Source organism: Tyto alba, unplaced genomic scaffold (genome assembly GCF_018691265.1).
Source record: "Tyto alba isolate M040663 unplaced genomic scaffold, T.alba_DEE_v4.0 Super-Scaffold_17, whole genome shotgun sequence".
Classification (NCBI taxonomy): domain Eukaryota; kingdom Metazoa; phylum Chordata; class Aves; order Strigiformes; family Tytonidae; genus Tyto; species Tyto alba.
The window spans coordinates 23,097,428-23,118,455 of record NW_024881279.1 but is presented as its reverse complement, the minus strand read 5'-3'; the positions used below and the strand labels follow the sequence as shown (position 1 = coordinate 23,118,455).

General features: G+C 42.0%; 1 protein-coding gene across 15 annotated transcripts in view; it reads right to left on the bottom strand.

Moving 5' to 3' along the window:
- Positions 1-21,028, bottom strand: part of LOC104359402 (ankyrin repeat and KH domain-containing protein 1) — a 118,973-nt gene that overhangs the window by 1,998 nt on the left and 95,947 nt on the right. For 4 of the 15 annotated variants that reach the window (XM_032988477.2, XM_042790088.1, XM_042790084.1 and 1 more), the window contains 12 exons: positions 20,303-20,477; positions 19,492-19,945; positions 18,970-19,047; positions 16,603-16,749; positions 15,013-15,123; positions 13,332-13,481; positions 11,409-13,024; positions 6,219-6,413; positions 4,880-5,134; positions 3,667-3,842; positions 2,375-2,539; positions 1,838-1,884 (listed from right to left, as the gene is read on the bottom strand). In XM_032988477.2, coding sequence (XP_032844368.2) covers positions 1,838-1,884; positions 2,375-2,539; positions 3,667-3,842; positions 4,880-5,134; positions 6,219-6,413; positions 11,409-13,024; positions 13,332-13,481; positions 15,013-15,123; positions 16,603-16,749; positions 18,970-19,047; positions 19,492-19,945; positions 20,303-20,477 — 3,569 coding nt within the window. Of the gene's footprint in view, positions 1-1,390; positions 1,885-2,374; positions 2,540-3,666; positions 3,843-4,879; positions 5,135-6,218; positions 6,414-11,408; positions 13,025-13,331; positions 13,482-15,012; positions 15,124-16,602; positions 16,750-18,969; positions 19,048-19,491; positions 19,946-20,302; positions 20,478-21,028 lie in introns of those variants that run through there. The other 11 variants (XM_042790079.1, XM_042790080.1, XM_042790081.1 and 8 more) reach the window with 11 other exon arrangements.

Sequence of the window (21,028 nt, the reverse complement as noted above, 5' to 3'; positions counted from 1 at the left end):
AATTTGGCAGAGATGGGGTGGCTGAGGCCACCGTTCCATTCAAGGGACAACCCCATCCCCATGCTGGGTCTTACCCCCCGGTGTGGTAGAGTAGACTGTGCCGCTGGGCGTGGAGCTGTAGCCCTCTGGGGTGGGGAGACGGCCGCTCCCCGGGATGGGGCAGGAGGAGGTGGCTGTGCCTGTTGCAGCCATGGAGCCCGGGTGGGTGGAGCGAGACCCAAGGCCCTCGCCCATCCGCCCCACCCCTGCCACTCACTGGAGGAGCACACACCTATCGCACTACAATACCACTTGTTTTCGATACAATTACTATTAACACGAGTGTTTCTCCTTTAGTGTTTACACTATCAGGGGGGCAGCAGCAGTTCAATGGTTGTTTTGCACTTCCTCCTCAAATACTAGGAATTCTATTGGAAGCTATCATCCAGTAGTATTTTCTGAGGTTTATTTGCCTGCAGTACTTGGATATTGCCTGTGCATTTTGGGTTTTCAGTACTCCTTCCTCATGCTTTTCCTGGAGAAATTCTGCTGCTGCATGTATGGATTTGCCTGAAGGTAGAAGAAGGTGGGGAAGTCTCCATCTAGGCTAAGACACCACTGAAACCGGTCCATTAGATTGGACACTATGTGCACTGTAGTTACCTGCTTGAGGAATGGACCAAATATTCAGTGTAGTTACTGCATCAACACTGAGCAAAAGCAGAAATAAGCATAGTCCAAGTGCAGAAAGTGGAGAAATTCTGCACCTGGGTAGAGAATGAACATTCATCTTAAGCAGTATGCAAAAATCCCCTTCTTCCTCATGGAAAGGACTTGAGCTCTAACCAAATTTAAAGGGTTACAAGAAGCTTAGAATTGAATATATTACGTTTCTGTCTAGTGGGAAGTGGTCTCTGCCTTCCTAAGATCTGCTTCTAGTCAGCTGATCACAGAAAGTAAGGTGAAGAAACCCTGCATTTACCTCTGAGCTACATATTTACCTTCTGCAAATTAATATGTCATCAGTTGCCACATTGTCAACTCAGCCCTTATTCCCAGCCCCTGAACAAAACCTGATCTCTCAGGCAACCCAACTGGAAAAAGACTGCTAGAAGCAGCAGAACTAATCCATAAAGGGGGAAAAAAAAAAAAAAAAAAAAAAAAAAAAAAAGGAAGAAAAAATTGCACAACTGTGTTTACATAAAGAAAAAAAAAAAGGCTAACAAGTGGCAGGGGGAAGGACTCCTATCTTGTACCACAGACAACTGTGGATCAAAACCCTCCCCCAAACGCTAACTGCATCCATGTGCTATTCATGTGACCCTGAAAAGATACATCACTGCATACAGCAGCAGCTATCAATGACAACAACATACAGCCTCTCCCAAAATTCTCACACACAACCTATAAATACTGTTTGCCTTTTATTGAATATTCAGGTAAATATTTCACATTAATACAGGCTAAAGTAGAGCCACTATACGACATGAAATTTACTCAGCTTTCCCTTTTAAGTACGTAAACAATTATACATGTATTTACCACCCTAAAAGGTTGAAATCATGTAATCAGCTAGTTCTCTGCTGCATACAAGGAACATTCAGTAGTGTTTAGCCAAAAGCACTAGTTTCATCTGATTTTTAAGTTCAAAATGGCTAAACTGACTGGAAAACAGAATCAGTTTGTATAGGTAAATCAATCTGTCCTTATACAATGGGCAATCAAGTTTCCATTGTTACAGCCCACAGAAAATTGCTTAGTTAGGCACATTAAAAAAAATCCCCAGGGTTCTTCAAGATCATAAAGATTCCCAAACAAGGCTAAAAAAGGATAGACCCCCTTATATCAGTTGACGTACTTGAGATGCATGTTTCCAATGTGAGGTGCCCAGGTGCCAGGCCAAATCTACAGCAAGAAATAAAAAGACAAATCTATTATGAAAACAAATAAAGGATCTTTTAAGAGAGTGTTTCACCACGAGAGGGCAAGCTTAAGGCTTCCTGCCAAAACACAACCAGACTGTCCAAAAGCTGGGAGCCCTCTTCAGCCGTGGCCAAGGTTTGACTGACAACCTGCAAGATGGCAAGTATGGATATAAACCCTCTTACTTATTACAAAGTTGATTACCTGACTGAGCAGTCTTGTAATACTGCTTATTTTACCTGAAATGTTCGGTACAGATAGTGCCATATATTTTTCATAAATACACACACACACTGTAGGGGGGAGAAGGAAAAAAAAAAAAAAAAAAAAAAAAAAAAATCACACAAATCATCTCAGTTCCACTGCCAAATGAGATGATAGTCACCTATCCAAAACTGAAGAAAAACAAAACAAAGCACACCACCATAAGAAGCCCCAGGTAAGCAAAGGTAGAAAAAGGCAGCCACACTACCTGCTGAGCATCAGTACATTCTGTTGAGTTTTGGACAACTTTGATCATGGGATTCCAGGCGGGATCTGGAGTATGGAGCCCGTTAAAGAGGGGGCCTCCTGGCCCATCTGCTAGCTGGGGGTGCGAGGGTATTAGAGTGCCACCATACATGGAAATTGGTAGGCCCTGGGGAACAAGAGAAAGTACCATCAGTGAAGGCAGCTGTGGTTGTGAAGGATGACCATAGTACCACGTTTGCCAAGGTGACAGAAGCAATTCACATCTCAGCACTGTGAGGAAACAGGGCATCTCTGCACACCTAGGCAGAGTATGGAATATGGTGACTCTTCAGAGCATGAGCCTCAAGTCAGTTTATTCATTTTTCTGAAATTACACCCTGCCAGTATGTGGCTGCCTCTGCACAGCACTGTCAGATGACCCCATAAAGCCAGACACAGCAGCTGTACAAGGGATGTCAGTGCTTCCTCTTACTCCTACAGCATTTAACAACCCTGGTGCATGAGGGCTGCAGCCAGGGGCTGCACTTCAGCAAAGCCTGTATATAGCTTGAGCCCACACGACTCTGAGTTGAAGATTTTCTATAAATTACTAATGGCCATCTAAAATATTCTTCCAGTTCAAAAAGAGCAAGTTACAGAGCAGCTTTTTGCAATTATGAGATTGCTTTCTTGTGTTTGAATGATTGCTGCTCTGCAATTTAGAAGATCCCAAAAGCTCCTGCTACAGGTACTTCTGAAACCTGCTGTGAACAGATCTGCTGTTGAGTACATCATCCCAGATATTCCTGGACGTTCCTCCAGTGGTGGCTGAGCTGACTATGGCTTGGCTACATCCATCTGCCTCAAGCTACTTTCCAGCATTAACATAAAAGACGCAGACTTACAAGGAGTTCTCTCATCTTGCCACTTCTTTAAGAAAGGCATGTAGTATTCACAGGCATGATTTGTGCTGAAAGCATTAAGAAAACTTTTAATCAGCCTCAAGAGCTGAGCAAGCCTTATGAAATATTTCCGAGCGACCAAGCCCCTAAGAAAGGAAACCCCAAAGAGCATTGGAGGCATTCAGCTACTTGACAAGAGAACATCTGCAATCTACAAATTCTGGTTTTGTTTAAACACCACCAGGCTTGGGCACTTTTTCCAGTCAGTACTGGGATGAAAGGAGGTTCAGGACTAGGTGCGGCAAGCAATGGTAGAAGAGGCATGCACATACAGTGTAAATAGGCAGAACTGGAGATACAACAAAGAAAGCCCTTAGTCATTTTATAGACTAAAGCCAACTCTGTAACTTACTTTAGAAAAATCCACAAAACTATTTGGCATAGGTTGGTGGAAAATGTTAGAGGGAGCCACTATTCCAGAATCATCTCTCTCCATTGGCTGATGCTGAGAAAACGTGCCTGGGTCTGACAGCTGCTGATGCATTGGATGATTTCCCATGACAGGCTGAGACCAACCTGACAAGCCTTCTGGAAAGGAGGAGATTGAAAATGGCTGATTATAATTCACTGAAGAGACTCTGGAGTAGAATTCAGCTGCTGCACATACCTATATACATCCCGAGGTTCCCCAAAACCACACAGCCACAGACGTATCTTAAGGCTCTGCTCTGAGCAAAGGCAGACTTTCCACAGTCTACACAAAGCCAGAAGATACCTGTAGTTTTTAGGCTAATAACCCATTACAGACAATGCAAATACACACACACACACACACACACTTTCCCTCCAGCTCATGGGAGCACATAGAAGCTTTTATTGAAAAAACACAGCAAAGCTGAGACACTGAGTATGGAGGGCTTCACTGAAAAAATATAACAAATACAATACTGTTAAACATTTGTCTTTCAAGTTACCAATGGAAACACTTTAAACCTCAAACGCTGCAGCTCCTCCTTTCCGCAAGAACATCAAATTATCAGGAAACTGAATGTAAAACTTCAGCTGTTACAAAGTCATTCTTTTGAACCTGGGGCTGCCTGGAACAGAAGTTACCCCATACTATTCATGTGTCATGAGGAGATCAATACAAAAATCAGCATCCACAACTGTTTCTGGATCCATTAGCTGTACCACAACTCACATTTTAAAATGTTAATGGCAAGTAAGCCAGAAACTTGGATGGAGGTAGTTGTCCTCGTAGGCCAATGGTCAGACTTGGAAATGGACCTCCTTAATAGATAAAAGCTGCTTCATTTTAAAATTCTGTATTATTCAATGGACTCAATATGAGATTTCTGAACTGTTCTCCAGGTTTACAAGTGTACACTGACAGATAATCTAGGTTGGGTGAGAACCATCTACATTAGAAGGGAAAACCACAACATTTTCATTGATATGCACTCTCCCACCACTGACAGCAGTTTTCCCTTCAGGACATACTACATGGAAGTCGATTACAAACTGTGGAACTTTATTCTCCTTCCCCAACTTTCTTTTCAAATGTAGTACTTCCAAAAGGCCCTAGAAGTTTCTTTAGGCTACCCCAGGGTGTACAACAGACTTACCAGATACACTGTTAACTCCAAAGGACCAAATACCGCTATGTCCGACGGGAGCTGTGAAGTTGGTTCCTAAGGGTGTAGGAGTGACAGATCCTCCCTGTCGAATTCTAGCAAGCCTTTCCGTCCCAATAGGAGGAGGTACCTTTCGATCTTGATTGGCATTACCCGTTTTTGGCTGGCCCAAGTTAGAAGGTGCAGAAGCAGCTGAAAGGGGCGAAGATGATCCTGAGGAAACTGATGGAATAGGAGATTCACCTGCTGAAAAGAGTATTTCTTTTGCTTAATTAAACACAAAGCACACAAGCTAGTGAGCATAAATGCTACCCGCTCTATCCCCCCCGTATTATCTCAAAGGACATGATAAAAAGATTTTAAAGGCTTTTTTGGCAAGCATTCTTAAAGTCTTTCACAGAAATTCTGTTTAGAGTTTATTTCAACTCTAAAATCAACATAACAACACAAATGCTTTCAGCCATCAGAATCGTGTGATATTCTCACGACATAGCAATACATCTAAATTAATTACAAGAAAGAATAAGAAACATGGAAGAGTTTCAGGAAGAGGTGAAAACATCAGCCAAAATACCATCAATATCTGAACAGCCTGGTTTTGGTATCCACCACTTCCAGCAGAAGAGAAATCAGACAGCTTCACAAAGCCATATGTGTAACATAAGAGTGCTAGTCCCACCAACTTCAGAAGCGTCACTGACTCTTCTTGTGAAATCCAACTTCCTTTGAGCACTCATTTAAACGTTTTGGTTCTTAAGCTCAGAGTGGCAATGAAGTTGCATGCAGTGACATGAAAAGCCTCTTCACTTAAGATTCTGAATCAAAGACCCATATTTTCTGTAAAGCTACTTCCATGTTCTTCCAATTAGGAGGAAAACGCACTGTTACCTCGGAAGATGCTTAAAGATTTTGGAACATTTTAAGTTTTATGAAATAATTCCAGAATCCCAATTGGAAAAAAAAAAAAAAAAGTGAAACTTCAAACCATGGCAAACATGACATTTTCACCTAATATTATGCTCATACTACTTAGAGGGGAATCTTTAGCTCGGTCTGATCACCTCCACTCCCCCACAGCTTCATGCCCTTTCGTCTCAGAGCCTATGATGACTGATTTTTTTTCCCAAATATGCCTTTAGTAATGCTACCAGAACTAGTGGCATTTTATATGGGAGAAACACATAAAATAGTACCTCTTGGGATTTGCACGCCATCCTCACAGCTGCTAAATGCAACTGGAAAGCATTTTGTGCATCACTGGGTAATTTCCCCTCAAGTTACAAATCTACTAAAGACAACAGCTATGAATTTATAGTTAACTAAGACAGACCCATGAAGTTCCTACATGAATTTGTTGCGCTTGTCCAAGGATGTGGTGAAAAATGCTGTCTGTTAAAGCTGGGAGTCCCAACAGGCGCTGGCCCTTGAAGGTAAACCCGTGCTCCTTGTATGTTTGCTGAAAAGCCTGTCAAAGGACCTGAAGAAGAAGTTGTAGAGCTGTTGGATGGATCTAGAGAGGGTAAGCCTGAAATAAACATAAATTTGATTAAATATCTCTCTTTGGGAACTTGCTTCAAAGCACCAGAGACAGCTAGTGCTCCAAATATAATTAAAGCATCTCATCACCTTCGGGGGTATCTGCACATGGTAAGTTCATTTTACAGGTGCACGATTCTCCCTTAGAAACCAACAGAAGGCATTTCTGTACGCTCTCTCTGGTTTTGCCTGACATTTTAACAAAAACAGCCATCCCTCTGGTCGCTGAAAGGAAATGATCTTAGCAGGGAGGGCAAAGGAGGAAAGCTGGGAGTGGCAAGGATCTTTGCTTAAAAAAAAAGCCACACAAGTCAAACAGGGATACAGGGCTCTGTGAAAGTCCCAGGGGAATCTGGCACCAGGGAAGTAGTTCACTGCAGAATGGTTTTTCCCATCCTATAGGTATGTTCACATATAGATCAGTCAGAGCATGCTGTGTCCAGAGAAACACGGCTGATGATGCACAGCACAATAGGTGAGGGGGGCTGCTTTCTACAGGAATGTGAGAGAGAAAGGGACAGATGAATAGAAAGTTCAAAGTCCCACAAAAAATATTAGCAAGGGGGGATTACAGTTTTTTTATTAAGCCAAAGCTTTTAAGTACTTTTTCAAAATGTTGTAAAAGCTCTTATCACACATTATTACCTGAAAGCAGAAATGGGCATGGCCATATGTTCACCTGAGTTTTGGGTTTAGTTTCAAGGGCCTATTAAACAAGACTACTTTCAAAACCATTTAAACATTTCAAAATGACCACAACCAGGACCAGCCTATGTTGCTGCAGAGCAAGGTTGAAGGTTGCACTTACTTAAACCACAGCAGTCTGCAAACAGCAGTGGTGACAGGCAATACCTTAGGTCACAAACTAGAGGTGCACCTTCCATCACCCAGACATGTTCCCAAAAGCCAGGTCTTTTTCCCCCAACATTACCAACCAACTCAACCTGATTTACTGCTTCCAGAAGTGCCAGATCCAACCTGCTCCCATTGACAGAAATGACTCGTTGGATTTGAAGGAGCGATTTTTCTCCATAGCCCTACCCCAAAGGTTAAAAGAGAAGTCTTCATTGCATACAAGGAGAAATCAATCACCACCACCAGAACATGAGATGCTCAGATGAGGGAACTTGCGCACGGGAGGACGATCTTTCAGGGATTGTCATAGCACAAAGTGCAAGACTCCATGGCTATAAGAAAGATGCTAATGCCTGTGCAGGCTGCCCGTAAACGCAGTTTGATTACTCTGCATTTGTCTAGAGCTGCAGACTGAACACTAGGACGGTGCCTAGCTGTAAACAGATTGCAGCACCTCCAGCTGAGGGCCCTCCCTGTGCATCTGCCATAGAGCTACCAATGGGAGACTCTTGCTAACCCTCCATCCACAAAAGTCAATTTGGAGGTAGTCAAAAGGCCCCTATATTGACAGATTCCATCACAAATCAAAAACGAGTTTCCAGCTAGCTGACAAACCACTGAAGATCCCGAGTCTCTGCCCCACACAGAAGGGGTTAACAGAATTGCTGCTGCCCATCGGGACTGCTGGTTGCTCAAATAGAGAACAAGGCAGAAATTATGATAAAAATAGCTCTTCTGCAAGAGAGAGATGCCCAGCTGAGTCTTTTGAAGGTTTGGTAGGATGGGTACACAGCTTTCAAAGTGCAATGATGATACGCAGCCAAGACCATTTAGCACTGTGTATTTTCTACAGGTTGAAGTGACAGCCAGAGACACACAAATTCAACAGAGCAGTCAGTTTTCAGGTTGTAAAGAACACTTTTTATCCTTATCTTGCCTTTCAGAAAAGTGGATGAATAAAACCTTTGCTCAATATTAAAAATGGCTTCTATGAACAATGACTTACAGAATCCTAATTTAAAAAATGAGCTTCCTGTTTTTATACTTACCAACAAATTCAGGTTTTGTAACAGCAAAACCTTTTGCAATACCACAGTCTGCAGTTTCTTGGGCTGTGAATTCAAACTTTTCATCATGCTCTGAAAGTGTAATTGAGCTTTCAAGACTGGTATAAGAAACTCACAAAACTCTGCTCAAAATTCAGCTTATCAAAGCCCACAGGCACTTCTGCAGAAACTGGTAACTGCAAGGTCTATCCCTCCACCTTTAGAGGAACAGCCGCAACACTTGGTTACTCCATGTCAAACAGAGAACCCAGCCATTTCATGCAACTTCATACTCATGTGCTGCTTCCTAGGCCAGCATATTTCAAGTCTGTGATACTTATAATATCATGTGAGTAAGGTTTTAAACCCCTTCTTAAAATGCAGTGGAAAGAAGTAACAGACAGACTTCTTTTGGTCTTCTCCACAGCTGCCCCAAGTCGTTGGGCTAAGTCTCTCCTCAATCTGCAAGCTGCTAGGACAAGAGATCGAAAGACATAAATGCAACAAAAGGCCATTTCCAGAACTGATCCACAGCTGGTGAGGAGATCTGCATGTGTATCTGTGCCTCAAAGGAACTGGTGAGTCAGAGAAAACTCAAGCTGCAACTGAGCTTACCCACGGATAGGAAAAGCAGAGTACAAACTCCACCCTGAGGTGACAACTTGTTAAGAAAAAAAGCTGGTTTAGTGCACAATCAAATTATGTTCAATCTCCACCAAATCAGCTCAGAGGTCATCACCAAGAGATGTTGATTTGTGGAGAAACTTGCCACAGCCCAACTGCGCAAGACAGGCACAAAAGAGAAACCTCTGCTCCATCAGGTGTAAAGTTACAGCTGAGATTAGAGAATCTGTGCCTACCTGTTTTAATGGCTATTACTACTCCCTCTCATTACACAAAAGTGTACTGAATTGCCAAGCAAGACCCAGACTGCTCCTTGCCCATCGCACTGCTTTTGGCCAAAGCATAAGCTGGCAGTGACTGGCCTTCTTTCCCCTTCTCAAAATCTCATGAAACCTGCCAGTGAACCCTATGGAAACAGCCAAGGTAGTCCCCCAGCTCAACCCACCTTGGAGCCTGAGCTGAGCATAAAAGTCTGGTTGCCTGGGAAGAGCTAGTGAATGACATCGTTGGACAGACCACAGGACCATACTTACGCTCCAAGGGAAAGGCATTGGAAAGATCCTCAGCCTACCATCCCCGTTCCTTCCCTCACTATCACACCTTCAAAACATCCCCTTCTCCCCAGGCTCTCCTAACCCCTCCTCCTCCTGTGTGAAAGAGAATTTAGATTCTGAAACTAAGGTGATCAAAAGCAGTATTAAGTGGAATGATATTAAATGAACCAGCTAAGGACCTGAATAACCAATCACCTCCTGCCAGTTAGAATTTGAGAGGCCCATCTACCTATTTGCAGTTTTTCCTCACTTTGCAACATCCTAATCAAATTCCAGCTCAGAAAAAAAAAATGTGTTCTGTCCAAATATTTTTGCACTTTAGTTGAAAACTTCACACTTATCTCCCCAAAGTCAACCACACGAGTTCTCTTTGAGTATCTACCTAACCTTCCTAACTTAGGGAAGAAACAAATTTAGACTACCTCCAGTCATTTAAGGATATATAAAGGACCAAGAAATTTTTCGCGATGACAAACAATGACCTTAGCATAAGGGGACACCAAAATTTTTTGCTGCTATGGGAAGCCCCAGTTAGCCATCTTTTTATATGCAGTATGCAACCATCAGAAAAATCAGCAGGTCCCGTTTGCCATAATTCCAGCAATAGCCAGCTGCCAGTTTAGAGCACTGCAGAGAAAAAGCTGAGCCAACATAAAGTGTTTCCGGAGTCTGTTGAGGAGGGTCTGGCAATTCTTTTATTAGCAGCCTGTCTGATAAACAAGGTCCAGTTAGTTTACCTTCCAGAGCCTTAGTTACATCTGGTTCTGCTTACTGTGGGACTGGATGTGGCACAAGAGCTCTAGGTATTCACTTGCTTTGCAGAGCTATACAGCCCAAATTAAATTATTAAGAAAACTACAGTCATAGCACACATCCCAGTTTTGTGGTTAAAGTCAGAGAGAAGTGTTCTGGTTTTCAGAAGTCCTGCACATCTGTAAATCAATCACAACGAGTGTGAATGCTGAAAAATCCTTTTTCATCACCACATCTTTCAAATGCCCCCTCTCCTTCAGTCTGAAAATCAAACTACTTGACTTGTCCCAGTCCAGCATTCAAGTCCTGGAGTGTTAGCCCAAATATTGAACATACACTGCAGGGGTAAAGACAAGGCTCCCTAGCTACCCAGCTACAAGGCACCATAAAGCCATTATGGCAACAATGAAGGGGAGAACAGGGTGGCACAAACTAGATCTCGAGGGTACGTTCCAGCCAAATGGGTGCAGCCAGGTGCCTGCAACATAGTTTGAACGTGATGATAACAGTCCTTTAGACAGAGCACAGCAAGGGCAGGGAGCTCACTGTGAATGTTCCTAACCCATTTCAAATAAACGCAGATAAACTTGAACTGCTATACTTAACAGCAGAAGGACAGTAACTTCCTAATAAAACATACCATGCAGTAGCACACCAATTTCCCAAAGCACAACACAAGCTTATTGAAATCTCAGAGCCATATCAAGAGACAAAAAGTACAGAGAGTTTACCCTCACTGAGTCAAGATGGAGTCTCAGCTAAAATATTGAACAACTGTATGCAGTCGCTCCTGCAGCTGGAACCTGTCAAGAGTCCTGGCTCTGCTGTTTCAGGTTTGGTATTACCCAACCCTATATTTCATTTCAACCCAAAAGCTAAAAATCAACGCTACTTTGAACACTACAAACAGGTTTTACGGAGGACAAGTAATGCACTGTCTGCAATGTTTCCAACACCTAACATTCCAGAAGAGCTGAAGAGGAAAAAAATCATCATTAACATTTTAAAGAGCACTTGTAAAAAGTAGGCCATCCTCATTACATTAGTATTTTCTAACTGTCATTTGTAAACTACTACTTAATCAGTTTGAGATGATCAAAGTGTAATGAGTGGAGAAAGAATTCTATCCAGTGCATGATCTTAATGACTTACCTACAGGACTAGTCGAAACCCGCTGGGAAGGTGGCCTGAAACCAGGAGCCTTGGAGTTGTCAGGATGCACATTTTCCACATGTCCTAGCACAGAGTTATTCAGAAAGGTAGACTGAACTGTAAAAGATGGGTCAGCTGCTGCTCGAGTAGAGAGTGGACAGTCTCCCCATCCTTGGTTAGCTGGCACCTGGTTGCTATCAAAAAGACTACTAAAGTGATTGAAGAGCGTTGCTGGCCCAAAGGTAGGAGGCAATGATTTGTTTGCTGGGTTAATGTGCATCTGAGAACCGTTCATAACGTTCATGGCTGATGAAAGCTGCACTGCAGCAGGTGGACCTTGAGAAGGTGTTAAAGAAACTTGATTTGTAACAAAAATAGACTGAGGATCTTGATGGAGGTTTGCATTTGGTACCACTGAATAGAAAGAACCTCTGGACTGCATCCTGTGAGCAACTCGAGGTGCTGGTACAGCTACTTGAGGTAAGTTACTGTTGTCCTGATTATCTGCAACAACTGACCTGGGTGATGCTAAGGTTAAAGGAGCAGTTTCTGAGCTGGATGAAAAAGACATCGACATGGAAGGATTCATCTCTGACATGCTGGTTGGCAGTATTTCATCTTGGACGTTATTTAGCGGTGCAGGGCTGCTCGACGGGTGAGTTTCAGTGACTCCTGAGTTGCTGCTAGCTGACATACTGCAACTACTTGCAACCGAAGATGGTGCACATGCATTTGCAGTGGGCTGGTCTGGTGTTGGCACCTTCTCTTTGGGTGCTGAGACAGCCGAGAAAGAGTCCGCTTTAAGTGCAGAATGCTGCGTTTGTGAAGCATTAGATGGCAGAAATGCAGTGGGCACTTGCCCATTGTTGGGGGGGGCAGAGGAAGCAGAAGGCAGAGTGCTGCAGGTGCTCGTCACAGTTGAAATTGCTGTTGCTGCAGCACTTGTCTTGGGAACGCAGGCAAACAACTGCTTTCTGACTGAAGAGGGAGTCCGATTACTGGTTACACACAGCGGTTGGGTGGAAGCAGCTACAGAAGAGACAGTAATGGGACAACTAGAAGTAGCTAATCCAGGAGACTCCGTCTGTAAAATATTTCCATTCTGACCACCTACACGACTTGAACTATTATGCTTTGGAGAGCTGTTTGTGCTGCCAGGGTTAACTGGTCTCACTGGGAATGGTCCCCAAGTGTTTGGTGAAGGTGAAAAAGTCCCTCCAAACTGGGCCATAGGTAAGCGAGGGTGTCGGATCTGTTGCATAGTTTGAGCAGCCAGCAAGGCAAAATGAGGGTGAGAGTAAGCTAGAGGAAGAGACACCGGAAAAGACGAGCGCACATTCGCTGGGACATTCTTGTTTAATTTGTTAGTAGGCTGGAAAGTAGATAGTGTTGATGACTGTGATGTGACCAGGGGTGGTGCTCCAAGAGGAAAGGAGTTCTTGTTTGAAGCAGTCGCAGTGCTGACTCCAGATGAAAAGTTTGCATGGATTGATTTGGTACTTGAAGCAGGTGTTCTTATATGAGTTTTAGGAATCAAGTCTTCCAGTTCCTTGGCAGGATCTTGAATAAGGGCATTGATGAGTTGCACTGCGTATCGTGTTGATTCTGTACCACCCCTAGATAAAATACAAACATATTTATCTTTTGTAAAAGGAAACCTCACTTTGTGCAACATCCCATAGCCTCAATTTTATACTGATTTGTAAGTCTATTGCGTGTATACTCCAGTAAGTTATTTCTTGACTTTTTGTATCTTAAGGATTATCTCTGGAGAAGTAGACCTTCAGCATATATTGGGAGCAGTGATATATGTTTTGTTCTAGTACCAAGCAGTTAAATATGTCCTGTCTTAAAAAGCAAAAAAAAATTCTTAATAAATGACACTGTGGACTAGCTCAAGACTTTAATTTCTAGATACTGTACCTTATAGTGATCATTCTCTCTCCGTTCTTATCTTTTTGCTTATCAACATCAATATGGGCACCAGTGACATCTTGAATTGCTGTGATGTTGCACCCACCTCTTCCCATTATTCTAGACACGACAGAAGCTGGGACAGACAACTTCTTTGACCTATATCACAAAGATCACAAATCTGTGAAATGCATTCAAACTTTAAAGGCACACAAAAATCCCTTCCTGACTGACAGGTGACTGAAGCAGTATTAATCAGGGCAATACGTGGTTTTCTGCTGATATTTTCTTCACCCTTTGGAGCCCCTCTAAAACTCCCCCACTCCAATTATCCTCAGTACCTGATGAGGATTCTCCAGAAGCATTTATTCCACCACTGTTGTAACACAGATGTATCTGCCTCACACTGCTTCAGGAACACTTTTGAAATTTATCTTGCCCTGCGTACCTTCAAAGTGAGACAAATCCTTAACTTATCAACCTAAATTTACATAGAGTGCTGCTTCAAATATAAAAGCCCATGGCTTAGCTGCTTTAATCACTTATAGCAAGGGTATATAGCAAGAAGGTGGTTTTCCAATGTTTCCCCAGTGATCAGCTCTTTAATACCACTTGCATTCACAGCCCTTTTAGTATCCACCTCTCTCAGACCTCGAGATCTGAAAGTTGGTGGTGGATGGTGGATGGCAGATGGTTAAATTGTACAGCTGTGATTTAAGGAGCTGCTGGAAGCCCCTGTGAAGGCAGCACAGATTTTCAGAAGCAGGCTCACTGTCAGGCCACAACACTGTAACCCATGTGTTCAGCATAAGTCAATTTAGTTTTCTAATTCACATGGTATTGGTGAGTCAGTGCAAGCATACACTACTCGTAAGTCTTTGAACATGAGCTATGCTTACATCCAGACCTCAGCCAAGGTCTCTCTGGGCCACCACTGTCCCCAGACTTTGAAGGCTGGACCTCTCAAGCCCATACACCACTTTCAAGCTCGCCAGTGATATGCAACAACAGTTCAACACTGAACAATTAGAGGAGATTCAAAGGCATTTTAGAAACCACTGTGATCACAGCACAGGCACCTCTGAACACTGTACAGATCGCTACCACCTCCTGAAAAGGCTGCCAGCTTCACCTAACTGTTCCAGTCTTGGAAATTTTTAAGTAACTTGATCCTCAGGAAATTGTTGCTCACTTAACAGGACTTAAAGGAAACCCATCTTATTTCAAAGATATCTAAATACATGGAAATGTTCTAAAGTGCTACCTCATCTTGCCAAGGTGTTTTTTCTTTCCCCCTCTTCTGCTAGGAGAGCATGCTACAACCCTTCCCGTCCCCAGAGCATGCACTCAGCTCTCCTCCCAAGGTTGTTTCATGCTTTGGGCTTTCTTTCCCCCTCCACCACCAAGGCTCCTCTCTCAAGCTAGACATTCCAGTCACTCCCTCCCCAAACCAGAGCTTCCATCATCACCCAACTTTCAAGATATGCCCACATTAATCACAGGGCTCCTAACCGTACCTTGGTCTGCTTCCACCTCAGCCCACTAGGAACCCCATGCCACCACCCATGGAGACATTCCTCCTCTAGAAGAGCTCACCCCAGTGCCCAGGCAGCCCCATCCACCATTGCCTTTTCCCTCCCTACCCACCAAGTGTGATGATTTTTACCTTAAAAAGCACCCAAAACAGTACCTTTTTGCTCCTGAACAGCAGCGCCCTCCTCTCTGCAGCTGGAATTGCTCAATTGGTGTTGGCTGCAGAGTGTTGCTAGGGGGAGGGTCTTTCAGAACTCTGCCTACTTGCCTGTCAAGGGCAGAAGGGATGTTTTCATTGGTTACTTTTTTCATAGACATCCCTTCTACCCCTATACTATAGGGTATAGAAGAATTCTTGCTGAGACCAGGAGAGACTTTAGGAGAGGAAGGCATGCAGCTCCCGGACATTTTGCATACACATCTGAAGTTGCCAAAAAGCTCTTTGGCAGGGCACATGCTTCGATCAGTCAGGACATAGCAAGCACCAGTGCAGAACACTTTATAGATGCTTTCTTTATAACACAAGGCCTGATTCCTCAGGGATGAGGAAAGGTTGGCTTTTGGATGCCATCTCTAGAACCCTACCATCTCTCCAGTAGAAGAGCAGACAATACCCTACCAAGCAGCTGAGCTGAGTCTATAAAACTCAAGAGACCCAGAAGGAGAGATGGAACAGCTCCAGGGTCAATGGCAGGGTCTGTGTGCAGCCCTCAAAAAGTCAGCTGCCTGTTTAATGGTTTCATGCCTGAACAACTCACCAAGCAGTGGGCAGTCTGCAACTATACATTTAGCAAGGCCACGTCACCGTGGAGAACCCCATTTGCAAACACAACGAAAGGCAGAGACCAAACCAACTCAAAGGGCTCAAATGCTTAAATTTTCAGATTAAACTGCCTTTTTAACAGTCTGTGGCTTCCACTAATCCAAATGCATTAAATTCTCTGTACAATTATGTTCCTTGCACATAGCCTATCATTCTCTAAAATGAGTATGTTTGGTCACTACCATTGCAGAACACAAAAGCAGGATGGCATCATAAGTGCATCCAAAGCATCTGACACTTGCATGTTCATGCTGTATTCCTTTTTGATAAAGAGAACAAAAAAAAGCAAGCCAGATGATAATTTCTAGTTACAAGTATTAAACATCTTAAAGGGTACAGAAAAGCTACTGGAGTGATAATGGCCATATAATAAAACCCAGTATTTTTTCAAAGGGAAAGTCTGCTTTATAGAAAATCTTTAAATCTAATTGCACCTCTAGTACGCACTTTAAGGTGACAAAAGTTTCCATGGAATCAGCAATCAAGGTCACCACCCAAAGCACAATGAATTTTAGCCTGGAAGAGATCATCCACCTCTCCTCTACTAACATCCATCCTGCCTTTAGTTCAGGCTCAAGTAAATCATCTGCTGTAAGGGCTTTTCACTCCCATCTGCTCCCCCCCCCCCCCCGCCCTTTATCTTATCCCCACATCTTTTACTCCACTCAAGTCACAGCTAAAGAAAACCCTTGTATCAAATGAAATGTTCATGTCACATTGACATGAAGTTAAGTGAGGAGTTACTACAAACTAGGACTGCAATTTGTTTTCATAGCACTGCAAGAGTAAGGGGTGGTAATATTTTTTTATAAATTGATTATGCAACTAAATAATTAAATAAGTTTGCCAGACATTCTATGTTTGAGAGTAATTTACAAGCTAAAAAGCTCACAGATTGTCTTTAAACAGAATTAAAGTGTTTACCTTCTAACTACTTCTTTCCAGCCTTCTTCTCTTTTCTGGCCTCTTTTTGGGCTAGTCAGATTCAGCTTTACATTTGGAGAGGTCAGAGGCAGGGAAACAGGTTTATAAGTAGTTGACAGAGAATTTGAATGACCTTCACCATCAAGTCTGGGAACACAAATGTGTCAATTACAAATGACAGAATAAAATGACAGCATTACAGTATACATTTCTGCAGCTTAAAACTACTAACATGAACCATTTTCATGCTTATTCTCTACCTGCAACAGCTGCTGGGTCACTTCATAAGTAGTTTTACCTTTCAGTCCACAGCCTATACCCTTCCTCCAGAAAGTGGAGTGCTAAACTGAATGAAGTAATACCAGAAGCACTAATGACATCAGATTAAAATAGTTTATATTAGGCAGTACACAGCCACTTAGCTACATCCTGATTACATGTCTGTATTGCGTTCTCCTTTTTAAGAAAAGGTACTTTGGTAATAATGACTCTTTCTTACTAAGTACGCGAAAGTGTCAGTTTTTCAGCTCGTCACAGATTTCCTGGAAAGTGCTTCCAACCCTCACCCCCCATTATATGAACAAGTAACTGAGGCACAAATAATTGAGCAACTTTATGTATTTAAGTCCTAGTGACATCAGTTTGGAAGCAGGTGCCCACATATCATTACCTGTACTAATACAGCTGTAGCAAAGGTCTAGTGATACAATCTAGTGATACAAACTCGGGTGAGAGAGAAAGAGAGAACAGGCAATCACTGACTGATCTATATGGAGGTGAGAAAAAGCAGCACTGGGGAACTAACAAGTTCATCTGCAGCACTGAAACACAGGCAGCAGTCTTCAGAAGTCATTGAAAACACAGCCTTATGTTATTCAAACTAGCAAATTTTTGGCATAGCTGGAAAATTTACAGAGGACCTCACGTTTCAGCTATCCTGCTAAGCACCACTCGTTCCTCTTTACTATATGCAAGTTTTTATTCATCCATTTTATTCCCCGTTCTTTACAGCATTTTATGTTCATTGTGTCTTCTTGCAGATAAACTGTTTGTTTATAGTCCACTTTATACAAGCTTCAGAGATCCATTTAAATAACCCAAGTGTACTGATTATATGAAAATCAACGTTTAGACAATATGCCTTCTAAAAGGGCAGCATTTTCTCCCTTTACCTTAGCAAGTTCTAGCTCTCTGAAAATACGCTTGCCCAAGGCATTTGAAAGTTCTATGGAGTACTTTAATTGTCCTCAGATAACTAAGATTAAGGTAGAGAAAATGTGTATGGAAGAAAAGAACAAAGTCCATTGTGGAATATTGATTCCAGCGTAGACTTTAAAAGCTTTTTTCTGCTTTGTCTGAAAATGTCTAGGTAACTTTTCAGAAAAGCATTGTTAGGAAGTCTGAGTTTAAGTTTTTGTTAGAGTAGCATTGTCTTCAGCATGTCTATGACTAAAGAGAAGAATAATTCAGGAGGATCAAATTTAGAAATGACTTTCAGACAAATTCTGCCTAGTGCAAGAGCCAAAGAGCACCTGCAGAAATTAATAAAATATGCTAGCCTCATTTTGATATTTATATATTGTCTTGTTTCTTAGGTGTGCTTTATCTAACAGAAGCACCACTTCTAACAAGAAGTCAGAAGTATGCATTTAGTTAGTCCTGCTGTAGTGAACCGCACAGGATTCCAAGGCTTTTGTAGGAGACCTTGGACAGAAGGTCCAAGGCAGAAACAATTTATGTTCATAAAGCAGAACATAAACAAAATCCAATTTCTAATATTCCTAAGGGTAATCCAAATCAGAAATCCCTCAATCACAAGGGTTGACAAACCCACTCATTCTGCACCTAACTTTAATCTGGGGGAAAAAAATTGAGAAAGAGGAGAAAAAAAAAAAAGAGAAAAGAGAAAAAAAAAAAAAGAAGAAAAAAAAGAAAGAGGAAAAAAAAAAAAGAGAAAAGATGAAATCCCAATTCTCTTCCCGCTCCCAGACAAGTGCCTCAATCAGTCTAGCAACAATCCTCTCACTTGCTGCCCTTTTTGGTCCCATAGTGTTTGTGTTCTTATCGAATCTGGGTTCTCAGTCAGCCAGATGTCCTGCATATCAACGCTCATACCCTCTCCCCGCCCCTTAATGCAGGGAAGGAAAAGAAAAAAATAAATCTATGGAGGATCAGACTCATACTACTTATATGTAAAAATAAGCAAAGACTACAGATTCAGGTGGGATCTAAGTTTTTTGACTCAGACCAATGACCTGTTCAGAAACTGGTATTGTAAGACTTATTAGCTCATTCCCTGACAACTAAATGATCTTCCAAACCGTTCATATGGCCCCTGTACATTCACCGAGTTCTTTTGACTCTCACCTCTGGCTTGACAAGGTTAAATCAAACTGGCCATCAACCTGGCACGTGAAATGCTCAGAGTCATCAACTTCTTCCCTCCTTAAAACAGATATCACAATTCAAATGAGTTAATGATGAAACCATAAAACAATCAGGAGGTAATGAAACCACAGATCAGAAGCAAACTGGCACTTCCTTTTTAAATTCCCAGAATATTCACTTTAAAATCTATTCTAATAAAGTTGACGATAGAACACAAATGCTTAAATAGAGCAGAGAAAACACTGACTGTTTCATTAAAGTAATATTACAAACTAGCCAGCAATGCCATAAAAGAATAATAATCTTATCTTTACCATTTTAAAGAGGTTGCATTCAATGAACTTGACAGTATTATTTAATAGCTATGCACATAAAGCAAATTCAGTCTCTCGAGACTTTGGGAATGTACCAGCTGGTATAAAGCTTAAGCTACAGGAAAATTTATATTGGCATAGGTAAAACCCTGTGAAACAATAGATAGGGAAGGAATATGGCAGTCACCTTGTTGGTGGTTTTGCAGCTGAGGTGCTTGTTTTTTCTTCCTGAGAGGGGATAAGCAATGAGGCATAGCGCCGCTCAGAGGAATTCGTATCCATTGTGAAGTTCAACTCTTGGCTTTTACCTCCACTGCTACTTTCGCTATTGCAATCTGTGCTATCCAAGTTATCTGAATCACTGTTCCCACTTGCACCACCACCTCTTGGCTCTCCATTTATTTTATTTTTATCTGCTTTTTGCTGTGCTAGAGATATATGCTGATCTGGCAAAATTATCTGCATATTCTGAGGAGTCTCTTTTGTTTTATTTTTCTTATTTTTTCTATTTGTGCTGGGGGTAGTCACCACATTAGCTCTCTTCTTCCCAAAGGCATTTGTGAAAGTAGTTGAAGTCGCAGAAATTCCAATTGTAGTTGTAGTAGTTGCACTAGGGGGCTCTATAGGAACTTCTTGCTCCACTGAAAGAAAAACAGTTGATATATAATCAAAACCCACAAAATAGAGAAATCAGTCCCCGGACTGAAAACACTACAGCTGCTGGCTGAGCTGTCAGGCTATCTGCACTGCATTCAGCTGTAAACCCTCCGAGAGTGAAAGACTTTGGGGAACAAGGGAAGGGGGTGGAAGTGAACAAACTGGGGCTGGGAAGTGAACAAAGGAGATTTGCCAGGAACTCTGACTGCAGAGGGCAGAAGCTATGCAACAAAGTCACAATACCAGAGAAACCAGCTTTCAAACAGATTCCTTTACCTAAATGGTTAAAAAAAAAAGGCACCCCCACAACTACATTGTTCATATGAACACTTGTTCTTTACCTTCATCATCATTTTCTTCCTCATCATCATCTTCTTGCAGTTCCAGAGTTTCTTTAGGCTTGTTTTCTTCATCTTCTTCTTGTTTCCTTTTTTGTTCCTCTTTCTTCTTCTTTCTCTTTTCCTTCCTTTTCTCCCTTTTAGCTGCAAGAGCTTGTTTTCTGCTCTCCTCTCTTGACTATGTAGGAGAAAAGGATCCATATTTAAACATTTTCACACAGACTAAATTATACTTATAATTCAGATCTTCCCTAGAAATCTGGGGGGAAGGGAGAAAGGAGAGAGCACAATGAACTAGAATGACTTCGTCACATACTGAATCATTTTGCAGAAACTGGGTAGACCTTATGGAACAACAGGACCAGTTGGTCCCCAAACTTCTAAGGAATGACAACAAAACAACCATCAAATCAGAGGTATTATAAAAAAATAATTTTACTGGAAAACATCATCTCAGTCCTTTCTCAAGAAAACATTTAATAACCTCATTAATATTTTTTCAGCAATGTTCACATATTTGACTCAAAAAGATGTCCCAGAGTATTTTACAGAAAAAACTGCTATAATTTTAATCACTTCTTTTTTAATGTATGGAATCAGCCAAGTTAACTACATTATACTGTAGCTTTGCACACCAACTTATAGGTGTTTAACAAGTCAGCAACCTGGAAAATTTAATAAACCAACATGGAACTTGTTTGTCAAAAATTGAAAAAGCCTCCACTAAGA